The following is an 18,251-nucleotide window of genomic DNA, read 5'->3' as shown; positions in this document are numbered from 1 at the left end:
AGCTTTAAGAAAGTAAAAAAAAAACAAGTGGAAGCCAGAGCCAACAAAATATAGAGGAGGAATACAGCATGCAGACAGGCAAGTTAATCATCTCTCCAAGGAGAAGGTATTTATTTATGTGACATATGCAAAGGTATTGTATGTCAGAAGTGGAATCTTAGGGAGATAATTCTGTAGCCCCTTAGCTTTTTAGCTCTGGTTGCAGTTAAATCTTACATGAGAAACTGAAATTAAAGCTAATTTTAAAATGGGCAAAGCAATTCTAAACTGACAAGGGCTACAGGGCAGATTTAGCTACAGGAGAAGTTAATTTAGGCTGCAACTCTATACACACTTACCTGGAAGTAACCCCCATTGAACTCAGTAGGGCTTAGGATTGTTTTCAACCAAATTTTACTCAAAGTAGACCCGTTGACATTAATGAATCTAAGTAATTCATGTCTGTTCACTTCAGTGGGTCTACTCTGAATAGGATTAGCATTAGTTCTGAGCAGACATGTATAGGAGTGTAGACTTCAGCAAGCCCATCTTAAATGCAGTTTATTCACTAAAGCTTAAGTTTAGACTTCAGTTCAACTTAACAGTTCAATTTTTAATTTAGTATAAAACCAGACTGAGTTTAGAAAAGTGCTAATTTATCTAAACTAAGCTGCCAAGAAAGTCTCCCATGATCACACTGGACTTCAAAAAAAGGAAAATGAGGGGAAAGTTGAAAAGGGAGAGTCAAGAGGGTCAAATCTCTCCAAACATTTAGAGCTTGCTTTAAAACTGTAATAATAGAAGCTCGGCAAGGATATTTATACACCTCAAATTAGGAAAGGTTCCATGAAGTTCAAGAAAATGAGCAGAGTCAGTGAAGCTATAAAAAGTGAGAAGGCTACCTTCAGAAAATAGAGAACAAGGAGGAGTCCACAACTGGCAAAATAAACATAAGCTACAGGAAGCAAAAATAAAAAAATTGAAGGGTTTTAGTAAGGATATTAAAACAGATTTCCCTGAAATCAGCTTCCATACCACTGAGTCATAAAATGGCCAAAGTAGTGCTATTTTTAAGGAGGGGAACTGATCCAGATTTATTTATTTTTAAAGTGAAAAGACTGTTAAGGATAAAAAATTATCAAGCATAAAAAAGAACAAGCCTTGCTGAAGAACTATTGCCATGACTTCAGCAAAGGGAAGTCTTGCCTCATTAACCTATTTGGGAATTTTCAGCTGAAGGGTGCAGGTTGGGTTGGAAAGGGAGTACAAGACTATTTCTCCCCTTTCCTTTCTTTCTTTTTCTTCTGCTGTTTTTTGTTGTTGTTGTTGTTGTTATGGTGGGTGATGGCAGCAGCTGCCATCCTCCCATCCCAAAAAAGCTGCCTCTATGCAATGCTGCACCCTGGTGTAGCATCATGGGGGGGGGGATAATCTGGGAAAGACAACGGTAGCTGCCACTTAGGTCTGAACTATTGGTGAGAAAAGAGATCTTGGAGTTATGGGGCAGAGTTCCATTAATATGATGGCCCAGTGCATGGCAGCTTCATGAAAAAGACAAACTGCATATTAGGACATGAACTGAAAACAAAACTGCCAGTTTCATAGTGCCCTTATACAAATTTATGGTGCAGTCACACATGGAATACTGTGAACAGTTCTAGTCACCCCATCTCAAAAAGGATATTGTATCACTGGAAGAGGTGTAGAAAAGGGCAGTCAGGGTCCTGGAGCCCCTTCCCTACAAAGAAAGGCTGCAACATTTGGGTGAGCAGCAGAGGGGCATAAGAGAAGTCCATAAAAGCATGCATGATGTGGCAAAAAGTGGACCGAGGTAAGTTTTTCCTCTCTCATAATAGAAGCCAAGATCAGCCAACGAAACCGATTGTCAGGAGACTCAGGAAAGACATAAAAAGTGCTTTTTTAAATACAACATATGATAGAAATTTCTACCTCAAGATGTGGTGGCAGTGGCTTCTAATGTAAATGGCTTTAAAAGAGAATTAGACAAATATATGGATGAAAAGACTATCATTGGCTTCTCATTGTGATGGCTATGTGGACTAATCAGGTTCAGAGGCAGGATGCCACTGAATGCCAAGCTGCTGGGGAGCAACAGCAAGGGGGACGTTACTGCCTTCATGCCTTACTTGTGAGCTTCTCAGAAGTATCTGTTTGGCTAATACTGAACTTGATGGCGCTTTGCTCTGTTCCATTAGGGCTCTTCTTATGTAGCGCCTGTGTGCTGCTGAAGGCATACTCTTAATTATGAGAGTTTTTGTCCCTGAGGAATGTAAACTATGCATTTGCCACGAGACACATTAATTCCAATAAGACTCCAAAGTTGAGATGGAATGCGGTAGGTATACACACCCCATTCCTTAGGGACTGCATAAAGTACACACAGGGCTCTGTGTATGACTGGGAAGCAAATGCATATTCACAGAGGTGCCACTAAGATGAAAGAGGTGTGTGTATGTGTGTCCTTATCCGTATGTTTCAGGCGACATGAGATTATTCCTCAGGTGCTGTATCTCTGGCCAACACACTGGATCTATGCAATTTGAAGTCTATACATTACATTCAATAAGGTGGTAGAATTCTGCATTTTAAACTGTCACTGAGTGGTATGGATGCATTTGATACTTTCAAATGGTCTCCCAGACAGAAGATTTTGTTCATGTAGTAAACTAGATTACCAGCAAGAGGTTTCATGGAGCATTTTCTTTGATCTAGTCAATCATGCAGGCAATTTTGTTAATATTCCTTATTCATTATTGTCTATGAGATGTTTAGCCCAAAACTTGAAGGTGAAAATGTCACCTTCAGGATGCCCTAAAATCTCGTTCTGCCCAATTCTTTCTTTGATGTTTATTCCAGACACTGTCAATCAACCCACCCAATGCCAATCTTTAAGGATCTGGGGCTGCTCACCCCTAAATAAACTTTGCGCCAGTGTAAATGATGTACCTACACCATTAAGAAACTTGTTGCCTACAGTATACCCTACCACTGTATTCAGCCTGATACTTCTTTTTGGTGCAAGACACAGTTAACTGTGCTTTCCTCAAGTCAATATTGGTTAATATATATTTAAATGAAAAAGGAACTGGTGATGTTTACTCCCATATACTCATTGGCCTACGGCAGTGACAGATTCACATCACCAAGAGACCATCCCCTAGCATTGTGTCTGGCCCAATGCATCATTTTTTGCAAGATACTTTCAAGTATGCTGCCCCCAGTTCCTTATTCAATTATTCACAGAGGCTTCATGCTTGATAGCCACTTGCACAAAAACGAATCATTGCACTGGACACAATGGTAGACTGTCACAAAGGCAAACATCTCCTGGTTGCATGACTTTATGATATGGGGTGGCCAGGCTTGGGATATACACGCCTTGTTCCTTATTCATCTGTATGTTTGTTGGCATGGGAGGGGGCAGCATATTTGACTGTCTTGCACCAAAAGAAAGCATTGGCCTGGACATGATGGCTATTGTGCCTTGTAGGAGACAGTCTTCTGGTGGTGTGGATGTTTCATTTTGACAGACTCAATAAGTATTTTGTTTGGGTATTTTTGCATTGCAATTTTGTCTCAGTGTTTTCCACCTTATCTATCCTAGATGAGTCTTTCAAGATAATGTTATTGTATAGGCCCTTTCCTACACTACAATCTTGCTGTAGTGTATGTGTGTATTTACACATGCACAGTCCTGTGCTGGAATCAGAGGCTGAAAGATGTGGAGTCGGGTTTGAACTCAGGACTGCCAAAAGCAAGTCTACTGCAGTGGCCACACTGGACAAAAAAGACATCTATTGCTGGCAAGAGGTCACCTGATCTAGTGAAAAAGTCAGCCTTACAATCTCAGCACAGGGTAGATCCTTTATCACTGGGAAGATTTAAATAGGAATGCCTTCATGCAGCAAAGTCAGTGATGAAAGTGAGCAAAGCCAGCTCACTGGATGTTGTTGTTGTTGTTATGTGCCTGCAAGTCGACTATGACTTACGCCAACCCTATGAATCAGTGACCTCCAAGAGCATCTGTCATGAACCGCCCTTTTCAGATCTTGTAAGTTCAGGTCTGTGGCTTCCTTTATGGAATCAATCCATCTCTTGTTTGGCCTTCCTCTTTTACTACTCCCTTCTGTTTTCCCCAACATTATTGTCTTTTCTAGTGAATCACGTCTTCTCATTATGTGTTCAAAGCATCATTTTAGCTTCTAGTGATAGTTCTGGTTTAATTTGTTCTAACACCCAATTATTCATCTTTTTCACAGTCCATGGTATGCGCAAAGCTCTTCTTCAACACCACATTTCAAATGAGTTGATTTTTCTCTTATCCGCTTTTTTCACTGTCCAACTTTCACATCCATACATAGAGATCAGAAATACCATGGTCTGAATGATCCTGACTTTAGTGTTCAGTGATACATCTTGACATTCTCCCAACAGCCCTTTCAGTGAATCTTATATGATGATGGCGTGATCTGTGGTAGCAAGTGGGGGAGGAGACAGAAAGCCATGCTCTCCCCATCCTCAGCAGCCACATACCTAGTATTAGTTCTGGAGGTGAGAATCAGGGCTAACTCTGCCCAGGCTGTTGTCAAAATGCTCCCCATCTTCCCAATTGAATTATATGCTTCTGCTGGGGCAACAATTGCAAAACACACTGGTTCCACCAGTCCCAAGAGTAACCCTGGGCCAAGGGTCACAGGAAGTGCAAATAAAATACCAAAGATATATGTCCTTTTGTCATCCTCTGATGCCATCTGTTTTTGTTGTTTTTCTCTAGGGATGTTCTTCAAAGCATTGCCTGACTCTGTGTGGTCCATTTCAGTCTCCAACAGTAAGTCAAGAACTGAATGGGGAGGGGATGCAGATACACATAATTTGAGCAATGAACTTTCTGAAGCGCACGGCCGATTTTGTTTAAATGTACCACCTTCTGTCATAGATCAAGCTGTGTTCTGTATATATACAGCAGAAGACGGTTGCACCCAGTGCTGATTAGCTAGGAAACCACAGGCATCCCGAATCCACCTCCCCACTCCTCCCTGAAGCAGTTTCTCAAGGTATTTAAATTTTATACTTCCTTAATGCCCCCCTTTTTAAAAATGTACATGCAGCCCTTTAAAAATAAAAAAGCAGACTGCCTGACTGAAGCAGGGCATCTGTTGAATCAGAGTTCAATTCACTAACCAGTGAGGTTGATACATTTTGAACAGGCTCAAACTGTGGGAGAAAAAAACTACAGTTAGACCTGATTTGAATGTATGTGGGATGGACCAAAGTCCCCACCCCCAGTTTTGCAGCCTCATTCACAAGCTGCAAAAATGGGATGGTATTTCACCTATTTGGGGTGAAGTTTGCCAGGGCTTCTGCAGCCTCCCTGCTGCTTCCAGGTGGCTTTTAGCATTTTGTTAAAATGTCACAGAACAAGACTGTGATGTACCTGGGGGTCCTTACTCTGTACACCTCTGGTGGTCACTAGGAAAGTCAATTTACTCGCCCACCTTTCATACTGGGATTAAGCCTACAATACAATAATAAATAAATAAATAAATTTAATTTCTGTGTCGCCTATCTGGCCGATGGCCACTCTAGGCAACGTACAAACAGTTAAAACACGGTATGATAAAATACAATGGTACAATAGAAAAACAATAGAAAAACACTACAGCAGCAGACAATGATATTAAAACAGGGTAGGAGGCATTTCAATCCAGTAATTAACCCTCCCCGGAAATCCCAAAGGCCTGTTGAAAGAGCCAGGTCTTTAAGGCTTTACGAAATGTATTTAGGGAAGAGGCATGCCGGAGATCTTGTGGGAGGGAGTTCCAGAGGGTGGGGGCCGCCACTGAGAAGGCCCTCTCTCTAGTACCCGCCAACCTGGCTGTTTTTGTCGGCGGGATTGAGAGAAGGCCCTGTGTGGCTGATCTTGTCGGGCGGCATAATTGGTGGCGTTGAAGGCGCTCCGTAAGATAAACTGGGCCGAGACCGTATAGGGATTTAAAGGTTAATACCAACACCTTGAATTGGGCCCGGAAGACAACTGGAAGCCAGTGTAGATCGAACAACACTGGTGTGATGTGATCCCAGCGGCGACTATTCGTAAGTAGTCGAGCCGCCGCATTTTGTATCAGTTGTAATTTCCGGACCGTTTTCAAGGGTAACCCCACGTAGAGCGCATTACAGTAATCCAAACGAGAGGTGACCAGGGCGTGTACTACCAGGGGGAGCTGATGAACAGGAAGGTAGGGTTGCAGCCTTCGTATGAGGTGTAGTTGATACCAGGCTGCCCGGCTCACTGCCGAAATCTGAGCCTCCATGGACAGCCTGGAATCAAGTACAACCCCAAGGCTGCGGACCTGGTCCTTCAGGGGTAAACTCACCCCATTGAACTTCAGGTCAACATCTCCCAACCTTCTCCTGTCCCCCACAAGCAGCACCTCGGTCTTATCGGGGTTCAGCTTCAGCCTGTTCCTTCCCATCCATCCACTCACGGATTCCAGGCACTTGGACATGGTCTCCACAGCCGACTCTGGTGAAGATTTAAACGAGAGATAGAGCTGAGTGTCATCTGCATATTGGTGACACTGCAGCCCAAATCTCCTAATGATTGTCCCTAGCGGCTTCATATAAATGTTAAATAGCATGGGAGAGAGGATAGAACCCTGTGGCACACCACAATTGAGAGGCCAAGGGTCTGAAACCTCTTCCCCCAATGCTACCTGTTGATGCCTATCGGAGAGGAAGGAATGGAACCACTGCAATACAGTGCCTCCAATTCCCAATCCCTCCAAGCGATGTAAAAGGATACTGTGGTCGACAGTATCAAAAGCCGCTAAGAGATCGAGGAGGACAAGAAAGGAGAATTCTCCCCTATCTAATGCCCTCCTCAAATCATCTACCAGAGCGACCAAGGCTGTTTCAGTTCCGTGACCAGTCCTGAAACCCGATTGGTATGGATCCAAGTAATCCGTTTCATCCAAGTGTGCCGACAACTGGTTGGCCACCACTCGCTCAATGACCTTGCCCAAAAATGGCAGATTCGAAATTGGGCGGAAGTTATTAAAAACTTGGGGATCCAAGGAGGGCTTCTTCTGGATGGGCTTTACAATTGCCTCCTTGAAGGCTGATGGCATCACACCCTCTTTCAAGGATGCGTTTACCACCGCTTTGATCCCCTCGCCCAATTTCTCTCTGCAGCTCATAAGGAGCCACGATGGGCAAGGATCAGTTAGACAAGTGGTAGGCTTCACAGTTGTAAGCACTTTGTCCACATCCTCAGAAGGGAGAAGCTGAAACCGATCCCAACTTACCGGCATGCAACTGGTCAACTCTGGTTCATCTACTGTATCCACGGCGCACGGAATCGAGCTCCGTAAGTGTTCAATTTTATCAGCGAAGTGCTTTGCTATTATGTCACAGGAGGCCTTTGACTGTTCCAAGGGTTCCTGAGCAACTGGACCGACCAGGCTTCGGACCACCTGGAACAGCCTCCTGGGACAGCACTCCGCGGACGCAATAGAGGCAGTAAAGAAAGCCTTCTTTCCTGCCTTTATTGCCACCTGGTAGGCAGCTACTGCTGCTCTAACCTGTGTCCGGACATCTTCGGAGCGGGATTTCCGCCACCGGCGTTCTAGTCGTCTCACCTCCTGTCTCAGACTACGCAACCGCAGTGTATACCATGGTGCCAGCTGAGTTCTATTCAGGGGGAGAGGACGTTTCGGAGCCACTCGGTCTAATGCCCTGGTGATAACATCATTCCACTCCTTCACCAGGGTTTCGACCGGGCGACCTTCATCAGGTTCCAATTCCCCAAGCGCAGTCAGGAATCCATCCGGATCCATCAGGCGCCTGGGGCGGACCATTCTAATAGGTCCTTCACCCCTGCGGAGGCGGCATGGTATCGAGAAGTTCATGTTTACCAGGTAGTGATCTGACCATGACACAGGGGTGGAATAAACCACTCCCAACTTCAGACCACTTCTCTCCTCTCCCAGGACAAACACAAGGTCAAGAGTATGACCGGCTACATGGGTGGGCCCAATATTACTAAGGTGCAGTTCCCAGGAAGCCATGGTTTCCAGGAAATCCCGAGGGGCTCCAGTGAGAGTGGTCTCGGCATGTACGTTAAAGTCACCCAGCACTAACAATTTTGGGGACAATGCCCGTACAGCCGAGACCACCTCCAGCACCTCGGCCAGGGAGTCTGCTGTGCAGTGGGGTGGGCGGTACACCAGCAGGATCCCTAAACTGCCCTTCGGGCCCAACCTCCAGTACATACAATCAACGAATTGAGTCCTATGAAGAGGAGGTCTGGCGAAAACTAAGGACTCTCAATAGATGACTGCCACGCCCCCTCCCCGCCTTCCCACCCTCGGCTGCTGTGCATAACGGAAACCCGGTGGACACATGGCCTCAAGAATGGGAGCAGAGGCTTCGTCCAACCAAGTCTCCGTAATGCATGCCAGGTCTGCCCGCCCATCCAAGATCATGTCATGGATGCGTGAGGTCTTCTGCGTTACAGACCTGGCATTACATAACAGCAGTCGAAAGTCGGTAGGAAACTTGCGTCCCCCAGTTTCCGTCTGGTTCTGAGCAGACCCGGAACATGGGATGGATATAATGCATCTATCCCGTGTTCCCCTATTCCGGCATGGTCTGCCAGCAGCACCCTTCCAGCGCCTGCCGCCCAAACTTCCTATAACTTGGCCCCCCACCTCCCTCCCCGGCTTGCACATGCCTCTATCCCTATCCTAGTCAACAGGCCACCCACCCTAGCAAAATTAGTCCGGAGACATAATAGAATAGAACAGTCCAATAGATTGTTAGCTCTCACCACCTGTTGACTATAGAGCAGTAGGACTCTTGGCTAGAAGGCCCAAGGCAAGGATGTGGGGTGAGATAATACAGATTGTTCAGAATCCCTTTGGCTCAAGGGATACCAGCTGTACTTTGAACAAAGATCTATTGATAGAATATACAGACCATGGGATTGCAGTTAGTTTAAATAAACAATAAAGGGTAGTTCTAGCTTCTGAACTTGCCCTAACTACTGACATAGACAAGTAGCTTCTCTTACTTGCCGCAGGACAAGTTCAGCCTGGAATTAGCAGCCTTTCCTTCTGTCCTCTAGAAGATGAACAGTGTGGACTTCGTGTAGCTTCCCCAGCTAGCTCCAAGTGAAGACTTTGGACTCTGTTAACTCTTTATAGGTCTTTGCCTGTAAAATGGACGCAGTAGCTTAAACCAGTGGTTCCCAACCTGGGGGCCGGGACCCCCAGGGGGGTCATGAAGTCATCCCGGGGGGGGGGGGTCGCAAAGAGCCAGGAGAAGATTTATTAATTTAAAACAGTGGTTCTCAAACTTTTTTGGTTCGTGGCACACTGTAAAACATTAAAATTTTCTGGCGCACTTCGTGTACAAAATTAAAAATATATTAATATATTTTAAACTATGAATAAAAATAACTTAAATACAAATGGGTTTCTTCTCATTTTTAAAATATACTTTCATAATATTCACGGCACACCTAGTCACCTCTTGTGGCGCACCAGTGTGCCACGGTGCACCATTTGAGAACCACTGATTTAAAACATTAATGAATGGCTGATCTGTGAACCACGCAGCCACTCAGCCTCCCCTTCCTTCTGGCCAGTACAGTCAGTTCCTGCCACACAGAGAGCTTACTCCCAGGTAAATCAAACTGCAGTAATCACACCAAACTAAGATTCTGTTGAAGCTTTGAAACTTTACTACTTTGGGGGGGGGGAGGCATGGGGCTTTAAGGTACAAAGATGCAAAAGGAAGTAAAAACTTATGTCTATAATACAAGGACTTAGGTTGCACTCCTAACCAGGCCTACTCCAAGAAAGTCCTATAGCATTCAATGGAGCAACAACCATATGAGGTTGGTTAGGCTGAGAGTTAGTGGCTGGCCCACAGCAGTAAATGAGCAAAAAATGATGGGTAAAGTAAGTTTTAAAATGTAAAATTGCACATGCTCAGAGTATTTTTGTTGCTGTTTATCAGGGCTTTGTGTCTGTTTTTATACAGTGGTATATGTTCATTTTAAAATTTTTATTTTAAAATATGTTAAGTTGTGCAAATTGTGTTGTTTTTACTCTTAACGTGAGTTCTTTGTATGGTTTAGGGTTGGCCTTGGGGGAGGGCAGGGCTCTTGTGCCTTTAACAGCTGCCTGGCAGGCAGAAATTAAATATAAATTAAATTAAGCTGTTTCTAGTATGGAAATACAATTATGAGGAAAGCTTCACCTGTTGACATTCCGTCTGTTAGACTTTTATTGTTGTTGTTGTCATATGGAGCTTCCTGAATGGAGTGCTGAAGATGAGCCATTGTTGTATCCAGATGGAAGGAACGCTTAAAACCAGAGTCCAAATGCCCGGCATCAACCAGGCTCTGTTCACCCCTCTGGGGGTGGTTTACTTTTATCTCTTTCCTTTCATTTACTTCACAATTTGTTCAGAGTTGTTTATATTGCTGTAACCTGCCCTGAGACCTTCTGGTGAAGGGCAGATAATAAATATCATCATCATCACCATCATACTTGTTTTTGTAATGAATAAAAAGTGACAGTATTTAATGCTTCATTATGTTTTTTTCCAATTAACAGAGACTAAACATTGCAACAATTAGCATGTAAGAGCCGTGAAAATTTTTGAGGTTGCAAAGGGGGTCCTGTACTCATAAAGGCTGGGAAGCACTAGCCTAAACTGCATCAGGATGTTGGCAGGAGTGAGACAAGGGTCATAACAGTCAATCTTGAATGCAGATAGGAAGGGTGAGGAAGGAATACAGGAAGGACCAATGAGGTCTTGGGGTGACTTAGACATTTTCTACAATTTAACCCTAACCCTTCCCAACTCTCTGTGGCAAAGACATTGTTGTGAAGTTGTGAGAGGGAAATGGCAGTTCACAGGGGCAGCTTCAATTCTTCCCCCCCACCCCTTGAAAGCCGCTGGGAACTCCACTGTTTTAAGACATGTCAGTCCAGAGCCTGTTGGGGAAAATTAAAATGGTGCCCAGCAGCAACAGGGAGGCTGCAAGAACATTGCTGCTGTCCCACCTCCTGAAATTTGTCCTCCACTTTTGAAAGGCAAAAAAAAAGAACAGGTTCTCTTCCCCCCCCCTTTTAGGTCAGGCTTCTGGCATTTCCAGAGTTTGCCCCAGTTTACAGGTTTTGGTTTCCTTTGAATGAAAATAAGATTCCTTCAACAAGACAGCACAGCTATTCCCACAAAGAGAGCACTTGCACCCCAAGCTTCTGCCAACCACTCTTTCTGCCTCTAAAATCAGACTACAAACTGGGTCCAAACTGTTTCTTTCTCTTCCATCATCCAGTGTGTGTCACCTTCCCAAATTCTGCTGGGTGTGACATTCCAAATGCTGAAGATAGAGACCTGGCGCTATCTTAAGAACATCTCGTCTTTAGCTCCCAAGAAGAAAATAGAAACTGATCATCCTAAAATAGTAGCAAGATGTCAGAGCATTTGTGTGGAATTTACTGCATGGAGAGCGCTAGAGCGTGCGCGCAGACACACAAATACAAAGGCTGGTTTTCTGCAAGATTAGGATGTCATTGCGAATCATTTGGTGGGGAGTAGCAGCATGGTCTATATCTGTACATATTACATCAGGCCTTCCTGATTAGCTGGATGTTAGCCAGTTCTTGGGCCAATAATAATCTGCCACAAGATCACTGCATCCTCCCTGCATTTAGGCTGATAAGCAAAAATTAGGGGCAAGCATACATTGGTTATTTTTTTTAAAACTACTCTTTTTACTTTTATGCTGGATGTGATTGTAAATGAAGGGTGAGATGTATACTGTCAGAGACTTGAAACAACATGTGCTCACTGGCTCAGGAATTACAGTCTGCATCATAGATCCAAGAGAGTGAAATACCGCTACAGAATATCACCACAAATTGGAAATGGAGTAAATGAGGCCTTCAAGACCATACACAAGGTCTTTAAAATAGAGCTTCTGTGGGTCATCCTGTGCATTACCTAGCAGCAAAAATGGGTTTTCCGTCTGTACACACTAAAGGAGCTGCTGTTAATCCTGGCTTTCTGATGAAGACAGAATTTGTGTATTTAATGGCTTCATGAAAGGCAGAAATTCAACAGGTTTGGTTTTCCTCCATTATTGCATTTCTGTGCTGTGAAAAATGGTTGAATTTCTAACCGCCACAGAGCATATTAAAAGTGTATTCTGCCCCATCCAGGCAGTATCTATTCATATTTTCTGCCTTTCATTTCTGTCTGCTCTACTCATATACTTTAAGTTAGTTTTTCAGCTTAAAAACAACCACCACCACCAAGATAATGTTAGTGAGATGCTCTGAACAATCTAAAGAGGTATTGTTTTTATGCTATACTGTATTTATATTTGTTTTTAATGTGTAGTAAGAGGCACGTGGAAACCTTTGGGTAACAGCTACCTAGTCAAGTCTCATAGTAATCATAGAATCACAGAATTGTAGAGTTGGAAGGGACCTATAAGGCCACTGAGTCCAAACCCCTGCTCAATGCAGGAATCCAAATTAAAGCATACCCAACAGGTGCCTGTCCAGCTGCCGCTTAAATGCCTCCAATGTTGGAGAGCCCACCACCTCCCTAGGTAATTGGTTCCATTGTCTTATCACTTAGGTAGTTTTTCCTGATGTTCAGTTGAAATCTGGCTTCCTGTATCTTGAGCCCATTATTCTGTGTCCTGTACTCTGGGATGATTGAGAAGTGATCCTGGTCCTCCTCTGTGTGGCAACCTTTCAAGCACTTGAAGAGTGCAATCATATCTCCCCTCGGTCTAAAAACAGTAACAGATAGACAGACTTGTTAGTTAGCTGTTACCCAAAGGTTGCCACGTGACTTACAACACATTAAAAACATAAATATAAATACATAACACCATAAAAACAACCTACTGCTTTAGATGTTCAGAGCATCTCAGGACCATTATCTGGTTAATCCTCACAGCAAACCCTCGAAAGGGAGGTCACTTTTGTTTTCCTTATGTTGCAGTTGGGGACTGATGCTGAGAGACTGAGTGGATTGCCTAACAAGGCCATCCTGGTAAGTTCATGGCAGAGGCAACATTTGAACTGTGGTCTTCCTGATTTGTTGTTCACACCAGCTCTCTCTGTACTTGGTGCCAGTGATGCTGCAAAGAAAACCAAGCAGGTGGTGAGAATCCCAGCCATTAGTCCAGGAAAGATGCCCTACTACTGCAATCTGAATAGGAGTTTAGCCATGGCACATGTAATGTGTAATTATTCTGTGGTGTTTCTAGCTTTTCTCTCTCCAACTGACCTCTGCTCATCCTGCTTGAGACATTGTCGCTTTGAGAGCAGTGTGGTTGTGGGAGTTGGAACTAGGACTGGGATGAAGTCCCCACTCAGCCATGCAGCTTCCTAGGTGGCCTTGGGCCAGTCACCATCTCCCAAGCCTCACCTGTTGCGAGGATGAAATAGATAAGATAGAACCATGTATGCCGCCTTGACTTCCTTGGAGGAAGGACAGAATACAAATATGTAACTCTGTAATAATCTGTTAGCCTTCACAAGCAGAGGTCTTCAGCTCATAAATGGAAGGGAATACCTATGGCAGCCTTATTTTATATTTCTTCTGCCTTTGCAGGGACTGGTCAAGACCCATGGAGAGCTTGCACTCTAGGGTGCAGGCAGAGGTTCAGTGGACAAGGGAAAGCAGCTTAACATCCCATTGGCCCTTCTTCTAGCCAGTGAAGTCCACCATGGAGCAGATCAGCCACTTTTTCCACTCAATCTGGACTTTCATCCACTCCAAACATCAGGAGGGGATCTACAACACAGTCTGCCTGGCCGTGCTGATGGGGCTACCTACCCTCGTCCTCCTTGTTGCCATCTTTGTCTGTTGCCACTGTTGCTTCTGTGGGTGGCGGCAAAAGGACAGTGGTAGCTACATTACAGGTGGCCCTTCCCAGAGCAAGAAAAGAAACAAGATGATGAGGAAAAAGAAAGAAGAGGATTTGTGGATCTCAGCCCAGCCCAAAGTGCTCATGCTGGAAAAGAGGCCATCACTGCAGGCCTAGGAAAAGGGAGGGGTGGACAAGAGCTTTCTCCCACCCCTTCTGTAAGGGTCTCACATTGCACTGGGCCATGCAGCCTAAGACTGAGGACATATCATGCTGGCTCCCTCCCCTTTAAGCAGAACTTGCAGCTTTTTTCTTCTTAAAGACATCTGGAGTGAAGAAACTATCTAGGGCCATCACTATTATGTTTTAGGGAGTCCCTAATTGGGCACATGTTTACAAGCACACTGCTAACTGCAAACAGGTGGAATGAACTATTACCCATGCCAGCATCCATACTGGACCAATGTGTACATAAGAACATGCTTGAACAGACTTGCCAGCTCATGTTGCTGTTAAGAACATGCATCTGTGACCTTGGGCTGAAAAGCACAAACTCTAACAACCAAGTCTTGCATTGACAACTTAATGTGCACTAGCGAGCCATCACTGCTGCACTCACATGTACATATATAAGCAACCATTGTCATACTCATCCACATACCCACATGAACCTTCAGAGGGGATTAACAGAGGAAGGCAAAGTTTTATTATCAGTAGCTTTTAGTCTCGACAACTAAATGGATTCTCAGGGTTCTAAGGCAGTGCAACTCTTAGGGCCAGATGCTGGGGGCCAAATAATGGAACAGGGCAGTTACCTTCATGCCCTGCTTGTGGGTTTTCTTGACGCATCTGGCTGGTCAATTTTGGAAAAGATGCTGAATTAGATGGACCTTTGCCCTGATCCAACACTGCAGCAGGGACAGTTAAATGACAAAGTCCCCCTTATTAGCAAACCCTGATGCCAGATTTCTAATTTGCTGCAGTATCTTTCCAATAGATTCTAATTAGGCTTTATGAACTCAGATTGTGCCTCAGAATCCCATGTCACTAGACTCTAAACTTTCATTCTTTAACTGTTCTAGCCATCTACCTTGCCTTGACTCCCACTTCCCTAATCACAGTTGTTGCAATAATTATTGTTCATGGTTGTATTAGATGAGTCAAATATGGGGCCTGTGACATCAGTGTGGTGATGAATTTAAGGCCTTCCTCTTGCTCCTTTTTTGAGACACAGAAATGCAGTCCCATAACAGTTACCTCTACTCCTCCCATCATCCTTATTTTTCTTTTTCCTTTCTCAGGTGTGGAAGTGGTGTAAGGAATCAGGCATAAGGAAGCTTTGGGGCAAGGAATGAAATGGAAAAGCTTCCTTACACCTGATTCTAGAATCCATTTTCTTTTCAGGTCTCTCACAACACATCAAAGCCTCCATCAAACTTATCTCCAACTCCCTAGAGTTCTTGGCTGTAATTCTATGTGCACTTACTTGGGAGTAAGCCCCTTGAATATACTGGGGCTTGCTCCTGTGTAAACATGAATGACTCGTTTCTGTGAAGGGCTGATACAATCAACGTATTCAGGAATTTGGGAGAAAGTTCAACTTCGCCCAAAATTTCAGGTCAGTGTATGCAGGGTATCAGTTAATTCCCTGACAAAGCAATTGCTTGTATACTTTTATATACTCATAAGATGCCTTCCTGCTGATCTGTCCTGGGCTTAGGCAGTGGTGTGGCTAACTGCCTGCACTTGCGCTTCTGCGGTGCCTTCTTGGCTTTGCATTCTATTCTTTTATTGCATGATTTATTTTACACACACACACACTCCAACCCAACAACCCTATAATTAAAAATATTTTTTTAATGAAACAAACCTGATGAGTTATTGTGTCCCAGCCTCTGCTGTTTATTTAATGGGTGGGGGAGAAAAGAAAACTTTATTATATTACTGGCCCCAGGAAAGTGATTTCAGATGAAAAGGAAATGAAATGCATTGTTCTTTAGTTGAAAGCACATGTCAATCAAACTATTGTCCACAGACTCAGGCCTGCACAAGTTGTAACCCTCCAAGCCCATCAACCATGTACTGTGGTATGCTGGGTCTAAAACAGGGAAGGAGGGCTTGGTTACCTACCATGCTTACCTACGCACAGTAGCATTCTTTGCAAGAGCAACAGAAACCTAAGCATGATTACTCAGAAGTCATTCCAAATGAATTCAATGAGACTTAATCCCTTGTAAGTGTGTTTAAGATTGCAGCCTTATTTGATTAATCGGGGTGTAATTTAAATTGAGGGTGATGGGAGTTAAGCGCATATTTGTTTCTTTTTTGAGGTACTATAGCACTGTTTCTGTCACAGGTAATGAAGAAAAATACTACAGATGGCCGAGCTTTTAATCACGAGTGGTATCCTGTGTTTACTTCCATAGTGTTAGCTCACATCCTGCACTATCACAAAAAGGCACAGATGCAGATTTTGATACGCACATTTATATAAATTTAAGCAATTGATCAATTATATAGTGAAAAGGCCAATTAATTCTTTACATTCTGGCAGCAATAATTTGAACACTTACTACAGTTTATTAAGGGGTCGAAGATTGCCCCCATTTACTCTTTTGCAGGGTGCATGTCTTTAAACATTGTCTGAGCCATCACCAGCCCCACAACTCATTCCTGTTATGCCACTTCCCTGTGCTTTGAAACAGCTTGGAAACCTACCTGGGCCCATCACCAGCAAAGGTGGAGATAGTTGCATTATGACATCAGTGATACCCGAGCATCAGCATAACATCATAACCACAATCTGTGACACTGATGTGGTGTGGAAATGCTTATAGCTTGAGTCATACATGTATATTTGCTGTCACAGATAATCTGTTAGTTTTACCTTAAAGGTATTCTAAATTGTAAAATATTTTGTCAAACCTCTGGAGCATGTGTGTAGATATGGACCACATGAGCTGGGTGCCTTTTCCTCTTCAATTTCAAGAATCTCTGTACATGCAATAGGTACTGTACAATGCCTTAAACTTTGTGTATGACATAAAAACCCTTGACTATAACTAGTATCCTGGTACTATAATTTTAAGTTCTATGTAGTCATAAGAAGATAATTTTAAAATAGCTTTATTATTTATAAGTATTATTACACTCTGTGGCTAAATTATAAACTTTGCTAAATAGTGTTTATTTTTGAAATATTTCAAAATCCACAGTAAGCACCAAAACAGGCAATTATATACAAATACATTTGTTCTCACAAGCATAATTAATTAACCGATTTTTAACAAGTAGAAAAGCTGGTACTAACTTGATTTTGGAATGAACCTTGCTACTGCAGAATTTAAAGCTTTCTTTAAACAAAACTTTCTGTAAAGAGCTATTTGGGGGAAATTTGAGTTTCCTGTTTAGCATATAATGTGCTTTTTGTAATGGTTAGCATATTTATTCATTTTCACAACAATCTGATAACCATTTTTAAAAATGGAAATTGAGAAAAAATTGTCCAAGGTCCTCCTGTGAGTTCCTGGCTTGGTTGGGATTTTAAACCAGGCTGCTAGATATACATGCATTAGCTCCCATTTACTTGTACCAAGAGTTGGTACCAATACAATCCTGGAACACTAGATTATAAACTTGGTTTCACAGATGTGATAGGGGGAAGTTTTGTTTTTATGAAAAACAGAAGCTTCTCTTAACATATGCTGGCCGGCACCGACAAGTTAACCACTCTATCTGTTGCTAAATTTGTCTCTGCCGCCCAAAGCATACGTAAGAAGATCTCTTTTAGTCGGTAATGTGTATTTTAACGTTGTACCAATATGAGCTCTGTTAGCTTTATTTAATAACCTATGTTCCTTTTCTCTTTTTTACCCTTTGTTAAATCAATTGTATATCAGGTCTATGACCGCATAATAAAATTTGATTTGATTGAGAAGCTTCTCCAGCCACTTTGTACACCTGCATTCTATTAAAAGTATCCTGCTTGGAGGATTCTGGTACTGGGAAGGGGAAATGGGAGGGAGGAATGGTTTATAAGGCATATCTACGATGTGGAAGTACAGCTTGCTCTAAGCCCTTAGTTCAGTGGTTCTCAAAGAGTGCGCCCAGGCACACTGGTGCGCCCTAAGAGGTGGCTAGGTGTGCCTCAAATATTATGAAAGTATATTTTAAAAATGAGAAGAAACCCATTTGTATAGGGAAATAGTTTTCTATAGTTTAAGTTATTTTTATTCATAGTTTAAAATATATTAATATATTTTTAATTTTGTACATGAAGTGCGCCAGAAAATTTCTATATGCTTTACAGTGCACCGCGAACCAAAAAAGTTTGAGAACCACTGCCTTA

General features: G+C 43.2%; 1 protein-coding gene across 8 annotated transcripts in view; it reads left to right on the top strand.

Moving 5' to 3' along the window:
• Positions 1-17,817, top strand: part of KIAA0040 (KIAA0040 ortholog) — a 39,706-nt gene extending 21,889 nt beyond the window's left edge. For 5 of the 8 annotated variants that reach the window (XM_061634163.1, XM_061634164.1, XM_061634167.1 and 2 more), the window contains 4 exons: positions 4,775-4,828; positions 4,937-5,054; positions 13,033-13,083; positions 13,648-17,817. In XM_061634163.1, the coding sequence (XP_061490147.1) occupies positions 13,763-14,080 (318 nt within the window). In that variant the 5' untranslated portion in view covers positions 4,775-4,828; positions 4,937-5,054; positions 13,033-13,083; positions 13,648-13,762 and the 3' untranslated portion in view covers positions 14,081-17,817. Of the gene's footprint in view, positions 1-4,774; positions 4,829-4,936; positions 5,055-9,805; positions 9,963-13,001; positions 13,084-13,647 lie in introns of those variants that run through there. The other 3 variants (XM_061634169.1, XM_061634165.1, XM_061634171.1) reach the window with 3 other exon arrangements.
• Positions 17,818-18,251: the final 434 nt, after the last annotated feature.

The sequence above is a fragment of the Rhineura floridana genome, chromosome 6 (assembly GCF_030035675.1).
Source record: "Rhineura floridana isolate rRhiFlo1 chromosome 6, rRhiFlo1.hap2, whole genome shotgun sequence".
Classification (NCBI taxonomy): domain Eukaryota; kingdom Metazoa; phylum Chordata; class Lepidosauria; order Squamata; family Rhineuridae; genus Rhineura; species Rhineura floridana.
The sequence above is the reverse complement of the archived record's forward strand: the minus strand, read 5'-3'. Positions and strand labels throughout refer to the sequence as shown.